We start from the raw sequence: 17,500 nt of genomic DNA on the forward strand, positions 1-17,500 counted from the left end.
CCTGGCCTCGTTAGAGCCCTGCAGTACATAAGGGCTCGATCAGCATAATGAAAGGAGGTCTTCAGGACAGTCTTCAGAGGAAGTTTTGATGAGCATTTCGGGAGAGAGCTGTTTTGCATGGTGGCCGTACCTTTTGTTTGGTTGTCAGTGTGGTGGTAAGGTGTAGGGTTAGGTAAGACGAGGTACCTCTTACATTTTACACACCTAGAAATTTTGTGTCTAGAAACACTAGGTAAGTGGTTGGTGCCACCCCATGTATGTTTTGGCCTCTTCTTTAGTTAGTTAGTCAGGATTTTAGTTTGTTCTTTTTCATATTGGAGTGCAAGAGTTTGCTAGGGTCTGGTTTGTTTTGTTGTTTTCATTTCTTTGGCACCAACCTCCCAGTCCTCACCTTCCCCACCTGGGAACTGGTCGTCCTGTTGTAACGAGGAATAAAACTCTTTTAAACACTGAACTGTCTTTGCTGCTGTTTGGCCGTCTGTTGCTGTCCGGGTGCCCTTTTTGAGCACTCAGGTTGTAACAGACCCTAAAAAGTACTGCAAATATAATGCACATACTTAAACAGGGCTAAAAAAGCAGTAAGGCACAAAAAATTACAAAAAACTAAATTCACTCAAAATAAAAAGTAAGGCTATAGCAAGGCATTTTTTTTCAAAAATTTCCAAAAAAAAAAACTGAGTTAGGACCATCATTAGACCCTGTTACGTGCAAGTGAACTTGACACTGTTGTGATCTTCCTCCTGTTTTTTTTTAGCAGGCTAATCAGCTGGCTGCAGCTGTGCTCACCTGGCCTCGTTAGAGCCCTGCAGTACATAAGGGCTCGATCAGCATAATGAAAGGAGGTCTTCAGGACAGTCTTCAGAGGAAGTTTTGATGAGCATTTCGGGAGAGAGCTGTTTTGCATGGTGGCCGTACCTTTTGTTTGGTTGTCAGTGTGGTGGTAAGGTGTAGGGTTAGGTAAGACGAGGTACCTCTTACATTTTACACACCTAGAAATTTTGTGTCTAGAAACACTAGGTAAGTGGTTGGTGCCACCCCATGTATGTTTTGGCCTCTTCTTTAGTTAGTTAGTCAGGATTTTAGTTTGTTCTTTTTCATATTGGAGTGCAAGAGTTTGCTAGGGTCTGGTTTGTTTTGTTGTTTTCATTTCTTTGGCACCAACCTCCCAGTCCTCACCTTCCCCACCTGGGAACTGGTCGTCCTGTTGTAACGAGGAATAAAACTCTTTTAAACACTGAACTGTCTTTGCTGCTGTTTGGCCGTCTGTTGCTGTCCGGGTGCCCTTTTTGAGCACTCAGGTTGTAACAGACCCTAAAAAGTACTGCAAATATAATGCACATACTTAAAAAAGGCTAAGAAAGCAGTAAGGCACAAGAAATGACAAAAAAATCAGGTATCACCCGAAATTAAAATTAAGGCTACAGCAAAACATTTTTTCAAAAATTTCCAAAAAAAAAAATGGAGTTAGGACCATCATTAGACCCTTAAAACTACTGCAAATATAATGCACATACTTAAACAGGGCTAAAAAAGCAGTAAGGCACAAAAAACAAGTATCATCCAGAAAAAAAGTAAGGCTATAACCAGGCATTTTTTTTCAAAAATTTCCAAAAAAAAAATTGAGTTAGGACCATCATTAGACCCAAAAAAGTATTGCAAATATAATGCACATACTTCAACAGGGCTAAGAAAGCAGTAAGGCACAAAAAATGACAAAAAACTAAATTCACTGAAAATAAAAAGCAAGGCATTTTTTTTCAAAAATTTCCAAAAAAACAAAAATTGAGTTAGGACCATCATTAGACCCTAAAAACTACTGCAACTATAATGCAGATACTAAAATAGGGCTAAGAAAGCAGTAAGGCAGAAAAAATGACAAACAACAAAAATCAACAAAAATAAAAAGTAAGGCTATAGCAAGGCATTTTTTTTCAAAAATTTCCAAAAAAAAAAAATTGAGTTAGGACCATCATTAGACCCTAAAGACTACTGCAAATATAATGCACATACTTAAACAGGGCTAGGAAAGCATTAAGGGCAACAAAAAAGTTGACAAAAAACTAAAATTCACCCCAAAGAAAAAGTAGGCTAAGCAAAGTCTTTTTTTTCTAAAATCACCCAAAATAAAAAGTAAGGCTATAGCAAGGCTTTTTTTTCAAAAAATTTCCAAAAAAAAAAATTGAGTTAGGACCATCATTTAGACCCTACAAACTACTGCAAAATATCAGTACATACTTAACAGGGCTAAAAAAGCAGGTAAGGCACAAAAAATTACAAAAAAATAAACTCACCCAAAATACAAAAGTAAGGCTATAGCAAGGCTTTTTTTTTTCAAAAATTTCCAAAAAAAAAAATTGAGTTAGGACCATCATTAGACCCTAAAAACTACTGCAAATATAATGCACATACTTAAACAGGGCTAAAAAAGCATTAAGGCACAAAAAATTACAAAAAACTAAAATCACCCAAAATAAAAAGTAAGGCTATAGCAAGGCATTTTTTTCCAAAAATTTCCAAAAAAAAAAATTGAGTTAGGACCATCATTAGACCCTAAAAACTACTGCAAATATAATGCACATACTTAAACAGGGCTAGGAAAGCATTAAGGCACAAAAAATTACAAAAAACTAAAATCACCCAAAATAAAAAGTAAGGCTATAGCAAGGCTTTTTTTTTCAAAAATTTCCAAAAAAAAAAATTGAGTTAGGACCATCATTAGACCCTAAAAACTACTGCAAATATAATGTACATACTTAAACAGGGCTAAAAAAGCAGTAAGGCACAAAAAATTACAAAAAAATAAAATCACCCAAAATAAAAAGTAAGGCTATAGCAAGGCTTTTTTTTTCAAAAATTTCCAAAAAAAAAAATTGAGTTAGGACCATCATTAGACCCTAAAAACTACTGCAAATATAATGCACGTACTAAAACAGGGCTAAAAAAGCAGTAAGGCACAAAAAATGACAATAAACAAGTATCATCCAAAATAAAAAGTAAGGCTATAGCAAGGCATTTTTTTTCAAAAATTTCCGAAAAAAAAAATTGAGTTAGGACCATCATTAGATCCTAAAAACTACTGCAAATATAATGCACATACTTAAACAGGGCTAGGAAAGCATTAAGGCACAAAAAATTACAAAAAACTAAAATCACCCAAAATAAAAAGTAAGGCTATAGCAAGGCATTTTTTTCCAAAAATTTCCAAAAAAAAAATTGAGTTAGGACCATCATTAGACCCTAAAAACTACTGCAAATATAATGCACATACTTAAACAGGGCTAGGAAAGCATTAAGGCACAAAAAATTACAAAAAACAAATATCACCCAAAATAAAAAGTAAGGCTAAGGCAAGGCATTATTTTCACAAATTTCCAAAAAAAAAAAAAATGAGTTAGGACCATCATTAGACCCAAAAAAGTATTGCAAATATAATGCACATACTTAAACAGGGCTAAAAAAAGCAGTAAGGCAGAAAAAATGACAAAAAACAAGTATCACCCAAAATAAAAAGTAAGGCTATAGCAAGGCATTTTTTTTCAAAAATTTCCAAAAAAAAAAATTGAGTTAGGACCATCATTAGACCCTAAAAACTACTGCAAATATAATGCAGATACATAAACAGGGCTAAGAGAGAAGTAAGGCACAAAAAATGACAAAAACCAAAAATCACCCAAAATAAAAAGTAAAGCTATTGCAAGGCATATTTTTTCAAAAATTTCCAAAAAAACAAAAATTGAGTTAGGACCATCATTAGACCCTAAAAACTACTGCAACTATAATGCAGATACTAAAATAGGGCTAAGAAAGCAGTAAGGCACAAAAAATGACAAAAAATTAAAATCACCCAAAATAAAAAGTAAGGCTATAGCAAGGCATTTTTTTTCAAAAATTTCCAAAAAAAAAATTGAGTTAGGACCATCATTAGACCCTAAAAACTACTGCAAATATAATGCACATACTTAAACAGGGCTAATAAAGCAGTAAGGCACAAAAAATGACAAAAAACTAAAATCACCAAATATAAAAAGTAAGGCTATATAGCAAGGCATATTTTTTCAAAAATTTCCAAAAAAAAAATTGAGTTTGGACAATCATTAGACCCTTAAAACTACTGCAAATATAATGCACATACTTAAACAGGGTTAAGAAAGCATTAAGGCACAAAAAATTACAAAAAACAAAAATCACCCAAAATAAAAAGTAAAGCTATAGCAAAGCATATTTTTTCAAAAATTTCCAAAAAAAAAAAATTGAGTTAGGACCATCATTAGACCCTTAAAACTACTGCAAATATAATGCACATACTTAAACAGGGCTAAGAAAGCAGTAAGGCACAAAAAATGACAAAAAACAAGTATCACCCAAAATAAAAAGTAAGGCTATAGCAAGGCATTTTTTTTTCAAAAATTTCCAAAAAAAAAATTGAGTTAGGACCATCATTAGACCCTAAAAACTACTGCAAATATAATGCAGATACATGAACAGGGCTAAGAGAGAAGTAAGGCACAAAAAATGACAAAAAACAAAAATCACCCAAAATAAAAAGTAAAGCTATTGCAAGGCATATTTTTTCAAAAATTTCCAAAAAAAAAATTGAGTTAGGACCATCATTAGACCCTAAAAACTACTGCAAATATAATGCAGATACATGAACAGGGCTAAGAGAGCAGTAAGGCACAAGAAATGACAAAAAATCAAGTATCACCCAAAATAAAAAAGTAAGGCTATAGCAAGGCATATTTTTTCAAAAATTTCCAAAAAAACAAAAATTGAGTTAGGACCATAATTAGACCCTAAAAACTACTGCAACTATAATGCAGATACTAAAATAGGGCTAAGAAAGCAGTAAGGCACAAAAAATGACAAAAAATTAAAATCACCCAAAATAAAAAGTAAGGCTATAGCAAGGCATATTTTTTCAAAAATTTCAACAAAAAAAAATTGAGTTAGGACCATCATTAGACCCTAAAAACTACTGCAAATATAATGCACTAACTAAAACAGGGCTAATAAAGCAGTAAGGCACAAAAAATGACAAAAAACTAAAATCGCCCAATATAAAAAGTAAGGCTATAGCAAAGCATATTTTTTCAAAAATTTCCAAAAAAAAAAATTGAGTTAGGACCATCATTAGACCCTAAAAACTACTACAAATATAATGCACATACTTAAACAGGGCTAGGAAAGCAGTAAGGCACAAAAAATGACAAAAAACAAAAATCACCCCAAAAAAAAGTAAGGCTATAGCAAGGCATATTTTTTCAAATATTTCCACAAAAAAAAATTGAGTTAGGACCATCAATAGACCCTAAAAACTACTGCAAATACTTAAACAGGGCTAAGAGAGCAGTAAGGCACAAAAAATTACAAAAAACAAAAATCACCCAAAATAAAAAGTAAGGCTATAGCAAGGCTTTTTTTTCACAAATTTCAACAAAAAAAAAAATGAGTTAGGACCATCATTAGACCCTAAAAACTACTGCAAATATAAATCACCTACTTAAACAGGGCAAAGAAAGCAGTAAGGCAAAAAAATGACAATAAACAAGTATCACCCAAAATAAAAAGTAAGGCTATAGCAAGGCATTTTTTTTCAAAAATTTCCAAAAAAAAAAATTGAGTTAGGACCATCATTAGACCCTAAAAACTACTGAAAATATAATGCACATACTAAAACAGGGCTAATAAAGCAGTAAGGCAGAAAAAATGACAATAAACAAAAATCACCCAAAATAAAAAGTAAGGCTATAGCAAGGCATATTTTTACAAAAATTAAAAAAAAAAAAAAAATTGAGTTAAGACCATCATTAGACCCCAAAAAGTATTGCAAATATAATGCAGATACATAAACAGGGCTAAGAGAGCAGTAAGGCACAAAAAATGACAAAAAACAAAAATCACCCAAAATAAAAAGTAAGGCTATAGCAAGGCATATTTTTTCAAAAATTTCCAAAAAAAAAAAATTGAGTTAGGACCATCATTAGACCCTAAAAAGTACTGCAAATATAATGCACATACTTAAACAGGGTTAAGAAAGCAGTAAGGGACAAAAAATGACAAGAAACAAAATTCATTCAAAATAAAAAGTACGGCTACAGCAAAACATATTTTTTCAAAAATTTCCAAAAAAAAAATTGAGTTAGGACCATCATTAGACCCTAAAAACAACTGCAAATATATTGCACATACTTAAACAGGGATAAGAAAGCAGTAAGGCAGAAAAAATGACAAAAAACAAAAAATACCCAAAATAAAAAGTCAGGCTATGGCAAGACATATTTTTTCAAAAATTTCCAAAAAAAAAAAATTGAGTTAGGACCATCAATAGACCTTAAAAACTACTGCAAATATAATGTGACCGCTGCTGCTACGTTCTCTCTCGCTCTACCGAGTGGGCGGGATAACCCTACAGGCAGGATGACGCAAGAGACGATAGAGAAACTTTTTTTTGAGAAAAAACAACAGCTTTTAAAAGATGGGAGACCAACACCTGAGCTACCAGACCTTCAGCAAAGGTAAGGTCAGAAAATGTTTCATACTTTTCACAGTGAATGGTAGCGGTGTCCCGATTCGATATTGATTTCGGATATCGGTCCGATATCAGCCAGAAAACAAATATCGGATTTTATCGGACTACATCTAAAATCACCGATATAAGCACTCCGATAAAATTTCCAGCACTTCTATCTATAGGTGACTGTGGTTCACACTCCAATGTAGTAGGTGGTGGTTATGCGCCTTAACGTTGGTGCTGGTCTTATAATTTTTAATTTATTTTTTAATTTATTTGATTCAATTGTAGAATACTGAAGATATTATGGTGAAAGTAAACATTTATATAACCAATCGGTTAATAATAAATGGGTAAGTTTTTCTTATACTGTTGCTGACTATTCTCTGTTTGAGTAAAATAAGTAAAAAAAAGTATGTATGATTCGTGCTGATATCAGATCGGATCAATATCGGTATCGGCCGATACGCAAGGCTGCAATATCGGTATCATATTGGAAGTGAAAAAGTTGTACTGTGACATCCCTAGTGAATGGAACAAAAGGAAGGATTGGCTTTGCGGATGTGCCTCACTGAGGCTGTTCCGAGTTGTTGTTGTTGTCATTTTCTCCCTGTTTCTGTGTTTCCAACTCAAGCAACGAATGTGCTGCCGTGTCACGAGATATATCTTGTTGGGAGAGTATGGAGGCTATATTGAATAATTGTTGTTTGTGTACTGCAAATATAGTGCACATATTTAAAATGGGCTCAAAACGCAGTAAGACACAAAAAATGACAACAATCAAAAAAATCACCCAAAATCAGAGGTAAACTTGTCGAAAAAATTTAAAACACCACAAAACAGAGGTAAGGCTAAATTATAAATATATCATTATCCTTTTGGCAATAAAAGCTACTAAACAAGCTTTTAAACGGACATGCAGATGCTCATTCAAAAAGGGTCATGTATTGTAAAGTGGGTCATGTAATCTTATTTTACAAGCTTTGTTTTAGTTGTCATATTTCTAAAAATTTCAAAAAGACAAAAAGTTAAGGAATTTTGGCAGGATCAACAGGTTCCTCTGAGCCCCATTTTGAATTGGTGGAGTGGCTCAAGTGGTTAAAGAAGGGTTTTCTCCTCCCTCATCATCTCTCATCCTCCTGTCAGTCATTCTCCATCAACAATAGCACTACGCCAGAGAAGACTTCATGGGGATAAACAGCGGCGTAATCCCTCTCCTCGCTCTGTTTCTCTCTCTCTCTCTCTCGCCCTTTTCACTTTGTCATTCTGTGTGTGTGTATGTGTGTGGGTAAAGCTCTGTCTTTCCCTCTCCCTCCTCCTCTGCGTGGCATCAGCAGTGTTTAAGCTGCACACACAGGCCTGCTCGTACTTCACTAATATGATTAAGCAGTAGAAGACAAGCAGCACGTGCTCACATTTGGATTTCCCAATTCCAAAGCCAAGTTGGGGGTTGACCACTGCCTAAAGTTTTCTGAAGACTCCGTAAAGTGTTTAAAAAAGAAACAAAAAAACTAAAACCCACATCCTACAAAGTCCTGTGTGATTTTAAAATAGAAAGAAAAACAGGCCATCTGCCTCTTAGCATAGTGGAGCAGGGAGGATTAAATCCAGATTATGGCCGAGGCAAAATGTGTGTGTTTAAGTGTGTGTGTCTGTGTGTGTGTGTTTGTCTGTTGCTTGTTGTCAGTGTGTCCTTGGCTCCATGGACAAGCAGCAGGTTAGCTAGAGAGCTACCGCTGTATTCGACGGCTATTTTGGAAGTCAAAAGAGAGGAGTGCAGCTTCGTTTTCGTACAGAAAAAACCTTTGTCGGTGTGAACTTTTAGTCCAAAAACTAAAAAGATGGCTTTCTTACTCAAGAGCATGATTGGGAACCCCCTGTCAGGAATGGGTCTTGGCGGTGGAGGTGACAAGGAGGAGGAGGCCACCCCTTCAGACCCTGCCAAAGCAGCAGGGATGACACGTGAAGAGTATGAAGAGTACCAAAAACAGTTGGTGGAGGAAAAGTAAGTAGCTTCACAGAAAAGAGTGCGACGCCTCGGGCCTGCTAACGCCAGTATGTGTGTGGGGGACAATCTGACCTTGACAAGCTTTATTCTGTCATATCACTCACTGTCTTCCTTTCTTTACTAACATTCTTCTTTACAATTTAAATTTAACTGTAAACCAAAGTGTAAAACACCTATTTTTGTTACAGTTTGACAGAATAAATCAGGCATTACATTTAGCAACATTTGTAGGTCTACTTAATCGTATTTCCTTCATTCATTTCAAATATGCATCTTCTTTATATGCTCTTGTGCTGCTTTTGTGTACCATTTATCTTTTTATTTGCACATGACAAAAAAAACTTAAATTTGGAATTATTTGTTGAACAATTTACAGTGATTCAACAAATTTTACTTCATTATATTATAGAAACTTGGGAAATGCAATCAAAATTATGTATTATTTTGTTTCGTTTTTTAAATTTTGGGGGCATTTAACTTGCCCTCGTCAGTTGTGCATGAGTATCAGACTCATTCAGTCTGTATTGCATAACCAGATTATTCTTGCCTGTCGAAAGCAGATTATTTTTTTAAGTGTTGCAAAAATGACTTAAACGGATCACAATTTGATTGTCCAAATCAAGTCATTGGATGGAAAATAAAGGAGAGATAGAGTGGAAGTTTTTTTTTTTTCAAATCTTCTGTCCAAGAGTGTGCATATGTGTGTGCATGCATGCCTGCTGTTATGGCTGCTAATAAATAGAGGTGTGTTCACATGATAGTCTTCACACGAGGTGTTTATTTTACTACCTTTACCTTTGGATTGATATCTAATCTGCTGAACTGAACACAGTTTCACCCCTAAAGTGCAAGTTACTAAGAACACACAGAATGTGTTCATAAGAGTAAATTGTAGTAGCATTAACGAGTTAACACTCACCATAAAAAATGAAAAAAAAAGAGCCATGGTGTTAGATTTTGAATAGAACAGTATGAAATAAATTACATTGACATCAAAGCATGAAATGTTGCAGCATATTGATTTAAGTCTGTTCATTTATGGCATTTCTGTGAGCAGCAATTGAAGTTAAAAACGCAATGTTTCTTCCGCAGGATGGAGAGAGATGCAGATTTCTTACACAAGAAAGCAGAGAGGGCGACACTTAGGGTGTGCCTCAGAGATAAATACCGGCTGCCAAAGGTACACGCGTGCAAACATACATACACACACGTACACAAACTACACAATGACACCCCGCAACCTGCATCCATGCATAAACTCAAGGATGCATGCACAAACGAAGCTTTTCAAACAGATTTTTATTATTGTAGCTGAGCTGTTGGTCTGGATGTGGTCACGTGACTACATCCCTGGTGGTCATGTGATCTTAATCCAGACTGTCAGCCATTAGAAGCAGGTTGGTGCAGTGCATAATCAAACTTTTGCCTTTTCGATGCTGCGAAAAATATACACAGTTTTAATGCGATATAAGTTTTGATTAGTGTTACTTCATTAGGTTTCTATCATTTAAAAATATAACTATTACAAAGCTTACACATTTAAGATGCTGTAGTTTGTAGTAAAACAAAAAACAACCTATGAATAAACAAATAATATTAATATGATTTATTCTGATTATTACCTTTAACTCATCTTCCTTTTATCCTTTTATTGCTAAAAGCCTCGTCTGGTGCTGTTTCCTGCTAAAAACGTACTTATGATGGAGGTCAACCTGCTCTAACAGCAGCTCTTGTTAGCTGGACATGACAGTAGATTAGTGGGAAAGACAGACATTAGCCCACGCATCCCATTTTGCAGCGTGAGTCTTGCAAAGCCACTGAGCAGGTGTCCTGGGATCATTAGGCAGCGCCGGGGCTGAGTGAATTGGCTTTACTGTAAGCAAACATCGACTTACGTGGATATAAAAAAGCAACGCTCGGATTTTAAAAAAGACTCGCGAAAGAAAAGTAACCTAAAATGGACAGAACCAAAAAGGTATGTGGATGTTTAATTAGTCATTGTTTATTTCTGTAGGTATTTATACTAGAACAATCTAACAGGCAAAGAACGGGACTTGTGTTGAATTGTTGATTCCACGGAGGAAAAGCTAGTATTGTCGTTTGTTTTTTATTTCACCTGAATTGGAAAGCGACCTTGGTTGATGTGCACAGACGCTCACAGACACCACAATGGTTACATTTCTTTTCTCTTAAACCTCACACAATGGACCAAACACAATGATCAGCAGCAGTACAGATAAACCTCATTATTTCACATAAATGGTGATGAGATTTCTCATTAGTCTAATGGTAAACAGATGACAAATTGTTTGTATTAGACCTGAAAGCAGGAAAAACAACATGTCTTTCAGCCCCAAACACAGTATAACCTTTAAAAGTGTAGAAATAGACACTTAATATGCAAATGTTTATTATTATTATACACATGAATTTAATATATCTATAAACACAATACAAAACATTTGCATGTTAAGTGTAAGTTTGTGCAGTTCAACTAATGGCTTTAAGCTGCCGTGCAACCTTATCAACGATATGTTTAGACTATAGTTGGGATTCAGGAAGGAAAGGCTAAAGAAGGACCGAGTTAATCCCAGAGATTTAAGTTTAAAGTCACCACTTCACTATATCTATATTACACGCCTATTTCACATAGTAAAGGATTAAGTTTGGTTTAAGAAAAAAGCCTTAAATTTGGGATTTTTAAAGCAGAATAAAGAACGAAAGCAGGTGGAAGCCAGAAATGTCTTTGAGGGCAGTTATTGACCATGGATTAAAGCTGATCCATGAGTTTATCTGTTTGTTTACATCAAAGCTTACAGTTAAAGTCTGTCAAATATATTAAATCATTAATAAAAAAAATAAAAATAAATAAATCTAAATAACAAAAGGGTACCACACATTCTGTTGTTGTTTAAAGTCTTTGGATTTGATCTCAGCTATGGAACTATAAATGAAAACACAGTAATCCATCAGAGTAAAAACCTTTAAATTAGCATTTAAGTTGTTTACTTTGAAATTACAAAAATAACTGCAAATGCTAAAAAAAAAAACATTTCCACCATTAAGGGAAAAATATTGAGACTATAACATGGACAGCGTGCTGTAAGTCTTTATATATATATATATATATATATATATATATATATATATATATATATATATATATATATATATATATATATATATATATATATATATACACATATATAATATTATTATTATTATTATTATTATTATTTCAATGTCTTTTCTTATAATCTATTTATTTATTCATTATGTTGTCATCTTACTTTTACACCACGTGTAGTGGAATCTTCTCGCTACAAACATGCACATATTTTCTTTTAAATATTACGTACAGTATATGTAACAACTGTATTTTTTTTCCTTAAAAAAACAAACAAATTAGTTGGTATTAGTGGGTGATTAGTCTTATTTTCTGTTTTATATGTAAAAAATTAGCTTGAATCAAGCAAAAGTGTACAACTTGATTAATTGATAATCAATAAAATACTCAATTACCAAAATATTGGTTAAGTGCAGCCCTAACCTCCACTCTCGAGAACGAAAGATTGAGTGTCTGACCGTATTCTTTGTCCCGATGCTGTGGTTCCGTAGAGCGAGCAGGATGAGAACATGATCGAGATGGCTGGGGACGATGTGGATGTGCCAGAAGAGCTGCTCAAGATGGTGGACGAGGATGCGACAGAAGAGGAGGGTAAAGACTCCATCATGGGCCAGATTCAAAACTTGCAGAACATGGACATGGACCAGATCAAGGAGAAGGCCTCAGCCACGGTCACTGAGCTGAAGACCAAAGCAGAGGAGAAGTGCTCGGTCATGTGAACGACCCCAGTGGGTGCACATGTATAGTATGTGTGGGAATAATGAGAGGAAGTGTGGAGGACGAGAAAATGAAATTCACTATCAAAACATTCCGTACGTATCTGCGTAATAATAGAACTTTGTTTTACAATCATTAAAGGCATCATCGCAATGAAAAATTAGCCTAGCCACACCAAGGCAACATGTCAATACTATCAGCGATTGTTCAACAAATCAAATACTTCCATGTAATAGTTCCAGCGAGATTAATTTTGTCTTCTTTTTGAACAGTATGGTTAAGTTGAGGTTTCGTTTATTCAGACAAGGTTTTTCAGGAAATTTCAAAGGAACCATCAACTTCAAAGGAACCATCAAAGGATATCAGCAGAACTCCTCTGAAGAAGACTGGCAGTTGACAGTCAAAACATGTCAGGAGATAAAACAATTCCTGAGAAACCTTGTCTGAATAAACAAAACCTCAACTCAAATACTTCCAGTTCAAATCATGTCTAGGATGCACCTGCAACCCTCATCTTTTATTTTTTTGGGACGTAGAAAAGTGATTTTACGTGGACCATCCCAACGACCTTCCACCCAAAAATACAATTGATCTAAAGATATCATTATATGTAAACCACCAGTCACTTTTTTTCCCGTTTGTTTCTTATAAAACCAAACACTTCAGTGTGAATGTGTGTGATTGAGTCCAAATTACTATTCTGCACAGAGAAACCAACCTCGTCACAGTATTTCATCTTTCCTTTTGGCTTTATCGTTACTCTAGACTTCTTTTGTATGTGTATTTTTCTGTATTGTATTTAGTTGGGGATTTTTTGTTTTGTTTTGTTTGTTTCTTGCTTTTGCTGTAACTTTAAAACATGACATTTCAAGTTTTGGACTTGATAATGGTTGCAGACACATTTTGCAGATTTGCACAGCACTGCAATAAAGATACATATTGATATTGTAAGAGAACATTAGTGAAATACATAGAAATGCATGGCACTGATCTATTTATTGTTCAAATAAAGACTTTATTCTGAATTTAAAAAGTCTGTCGCTGTACAAAATGTGTTGTAAATGTTATTTTCTCATGTTAAAAAAGCACTACATGTTGTCTTCATTAAACTCAATGTCAATTTACCTATTTGTAATCAAATATATGCATGCACAAATTATTAGTTTTCCACCAACTTGGTACTACTGTTCTCAGATATATATATATTTTTTTCTTAAGTAAATACAGTTAATCTAATCTGTTCAGATCAAAGCTGATACTGGGAGACAAGGTCTTAATTTAATTGGGTGTTATTCATAGAGTTAGTCCTGATTGGGCAGAATTGTATGGGAGGGAGGATCAGAAGCCACAACCTTCAGAGTTTCACATGAACCAAAGTCTAAACGGCTGTGGATTTGTAAAGTCTGTAGATTATACCTAATAGGATCAGCACCAGCAAGGTTGTAAAGCTCTTTCTCTCTCTCTCTCTCTCTCTCTCCCTCTCTAATTAATCAATTCAAACTATCGAAATGCTCACATATTTAAATTAGTATGTACAGTATATATGCAATGATTTATACTGTATATGGAAGATTTAGTCCTCGTTGCTTACCTGGTAGAGATTAGCAGAAGGTCCTGGGTGTGGACACCATGTGGGGCTTGCATGTTCTCCCCCGACAGGTGCGGATTTTCTCCTGATACTTCAATATTGTCCCTTTAATTAAAATAAAATGAAAAGCATTTGTAAGTTTATTTGCTTTGTGTGAGACAGTCAAAAAACACAAGATCTACTGTATATCCACTGTGATGGGTTATGTATGGCCAAGCTCTAGAGGTGGGACTATAACACGAGCTTACGATACGATAGATGACAATCGACTCACGATAACAATAAGTGAAGATAATTTAAGGAAAGAAAGTTGCAGCTGGAAAAATATTAAAAATTTGGGTTTTTTTTTTTTTTACATTAACTTATAAATAACCAGTGATAACCTTTTCAACTCAATAGGAAAATTAATGACATAAATGAGACCGTTTTCAAAGTGCAGACAGTGCCACTCTGCAAGAGAACGCAAAAACAGAGACTGACAGTCTAAAATTTAAACCAAATCATGACATTCTCCAATCTTACCTATCTATGCATGAACTTTGCATAACAAAATTTTTAGAACATCAAATCCAGATTTAAGATATGGACTTCCCCTGTTGAAATGATATGCTGGTTTGGGAAGGACATAACAGGAATGGAAATATATATAACCGTTTCTGGTTATATGCGGACTAAACGGCTACAATAGACACCATGAGCCACTAGGGGGCCCAAATCTAAGTCTTTAAAAAGTTGTAGAAATCTACTCAAGTTAAGATCTACTACAAGATTTTTAATTTTAAAGAGCGGTTGGAATGAGCCTGTTAACATGGTAAAGTATAATAAAATGTACAGTATAGCAGTTTGTGGTTCTTTTAATCAGGACTCTGTCCATATTGTATGAAAAACAGCATCTTTCTGTCCCCAAACACACAAAGCTAGAAACGAATTTTACTACAGTTATACATTTTCTTTAGAATAAATAGTAGAAATGTAGCAAATAAATGGAACAACCTATTTATTCAGTATGCAAATAGAATGTTTTTCTTTTTTCAAAAACAAAAAAAAACTCATTATTCAACCTTCATATTTTCACTTTGTATCCTGAAAAGATTCTAATCTTCATTGTAAAATAAAGTATTGAAAAAAAAAAAAAAGGTCAAGATTTCATGACACTGTGCACTGATTTACTTAATTTTGCTTTGGCTCAAAACAGATTTTTTTTTAATTTTATTTTAAACAACAAACTTAATATGTTGGACTTAATATGTTTTTTCTTTTCTTTTAACACTGTTGAATAACCCCATGTTCTTTGTTTTGTTTATCATGTCCTATATACCAACATGAGAAAACATTATTTATATTTTACATGCATGTGTTCAACATGTGGCTGTCTCTCTCTTTCTCTCCTCTGCTATCCTCCTCCGTTAGGCTAACAAAGGATAAGGTCACCTTCTTTAATTAGGAAAGGCTAAATAGTTTTAGGGGTTTTAACTCTTTTGAGTAAAATAATGTAATCCCCTTAAGTGGGATTACCACACTGCAGGCAATCTTTGTTTCCTGTTAAGTGGCTATAGACCAAAAGTGTTATTGTTGTTTGAGCTTTGTTACTTCCTTTAAATCAGCACTGGTAGGAAATGCTTAAAAATCACATCAGCATAAGTTTTTAGTTTAATATCAGATTTTTTGAGAATTTTTAACCCAGAAACACTAGATATCAATTGAAATATACTGCCTTAATCAGTGTCATATTGAGTTTTAATAAAGAATTGCATTTTGGCAACAATTGAGGTTTTTGTTTCCCCAAAATAAAAGTAAAAAAAAAATAAATGAAAAGCTTGCCCCAAAATCATGTAATTATAATTTTGTTGTACCTTAATCTGTGTGTCTAATCTCCATCTTTTTTTGACTCTTTTTTTTTTGGCCACGGGCTGACATGAACATGACATCTGTGGAGTGGAAAGATGGTTTGAAGATTTATGTAAGTAGGTCTTAGAGTCAGCACTGACTAATGCACTTGAGATGGGGAGGAGTTGGTTAGTAGGGTGTGTGTGTGTGTGTGTGTGCCCACCCCTCTCAATTATCCATCAGGGCCAAATCCAGAGGGACACCCCCTCTGTGTGACGTGCAGCAGGGGTGCCACATGAGGGGGTGGGTTGGAGGAGTGGTGGCCTTAGAAGAAGGAACCAGTTTAAAATCAGCCAGCGAAGATGCTCAGAGCAGCATTTGGGTCTGTGGTGCATAAAGTCTCCAACAATCCTCCAGGTCTGAAGTTATATAGCTTTGACAGAAACTAAAGGGGAAAGAAGAGGAAATTAGACTTTCTTTTTTTTTTTTTTTTTTTACATTTTCCTCTCACAACTCCACCCATGTGGCTTCTTGGATCAACTTCCCAAGTGATGATGATGATGATGGATGAGCGCACCACTTCTTCCGCACGCTCCATGCAGAGCCCGGTGGGAAACAACCCGGCCACGGTGCACAGCATCGAGGCCATCCTGGGATTTAAAGAGGACTCCATCTTCCATAAGTCAGCATCCGCCTGCGAAATGGCAGAAAAAGTTGTGGGCAAGGATGGAGAAAGCAACAGGAACGCCATACAGATGAAGAAAGCAGGCCATTACGCAGAAAGTTGTGAAAGTAAGTGCACTTAATTTCCCTCAGATTTCAAAATAAAGTCACGAAGTTTAAGGTGATGACATTAGACTTAGAGCTTTCCAATTTTAGGTTAGGAAACGAACAAAACATTTCAATGATCTTTAATTAGAAAAAAAAAAGAAAAAAGAAAAAAAACTAAAAAATTTTTTTTTTTAAATGGTTAATCCATATGTTAATTTTTCTTAAACTAAAAACATAAGAATGTTATTATTAAGTGTGACTTTGTGCGCATTTTATTGTGAGTCCTCACATTGTTTCCTTTCCACAGGCGGAGAAGCCTCGCAGTGTCCGGACCTGTCGGACGGAGACGGAAAACTGTCCGACGACGAGAATCTGAAGAAGAAGCACCGGAGGAACCGGACCACGTTCACCACCTTCCAGCTCCACGAGCTAGAAAGAGCCTTCGAGAAGTCCCACTACCCGGATGTGTACAGCCGGGAGGAGCTGGCCCTGAAGGTCCACCTGCCCGAGGTCCGAGTGCAGGTAGACGCTCTGACCCTTTCTTTTGCTTTAATTCAAAACATTTAAATTATTATTATTATTATTATTATTATTATTATTATTATTATTATTATTATATTACTCTAATTCTTTGTCAGAATTTTCTGATTTTGATTAATCTCTGTTAAAATTATGATTTCCGATCAAAGTTCCACATTACATCTTTAAATAACCTATAGCAGCTACTTTAAAAATAAATAAATACATACATACATTGATTGCAGTCACATTTAGGGGTGGACTGGGACAAAACTGCCGTCCTGGCATTTTTTTTGTTCCCCAGAAAATCTTAAAAAGGGAAAACTTTTTAAAGATTGAACCGGGGCTTTTGCCTTTATTGGTCATATATATTATTTCAGATATGAAATTTGTCCTCTGCATTTCACCCATCCCTGAGGAGCAGAAACCCAT

The 17,500-nt window shown here is 34.9% G+C and overlaps 2 protein-coding genes across 2 annotated transcripts in view; both read left to right on the top strand.

Annotated features, from left to right (window-relative positions):
* The first annotated feature begins 8,181 nt into the window (after positions 1 to 8,181).
* Positions 8,182 to 15,997, top strand: cplx4a (complexin 4a). The gene is made up of 4 exons (XM_028462922.1): positions 8,182 to 8,516; positions 9,612 to 9,699; positions 12,138 to 12,371; positions 15,976 to 15,997. Exons 1-3 carry the CDS (start codon positions 8,353 to 8,355, stop codon positions 12,363 to 12,365), a joined length of 480 nt encoding a protein of 159 aa, XP_028318723.1. The 5' UTR covers positions 8,182 to 8,352; the 3' UTR covers positions 12,366 to 12,371; positions 15,976 to 15,997.
* Positions 15,998 to 16,246: 249 nt separating this feature from the next.
* rx3 (retinal homeobox gene 3) overlaps positions 16,247 to 17,500 on the top strand; it is a 3,061-nt gene continuing 1,807 nt past the window's right edge. The window contains exons 1-2 of the mRNA XM_028462920.1: positions 16,247 to 16,570; positions 16,857 to 17,071. Coding sequence (XP_028318721.1) covers positions 16,300 to 16,570; positions 16,857 to 17,071 — 486 coding nt within the window. The 5' untranslated portion in view covers positions 16,247 to 16,299. The remainder of the gene's footprint in view (positions 16,571 to 16,856; positions 17,072 to 17,500) is intronic.

Source organism: Gouania willdenowi, chromosome 12, assembly GCF_900634775.1.
Source record: "Gouania willdenowi chromosome 12, fGouWil2.1, whole genome shotgun sequence".
Classification (NCBI taxonomy): Eukaryota; Metazoa; Chordata; class Actinopteri; order Blenniiformes; family Gobiesocidae; genus Gouania; species Gouania willdenowi.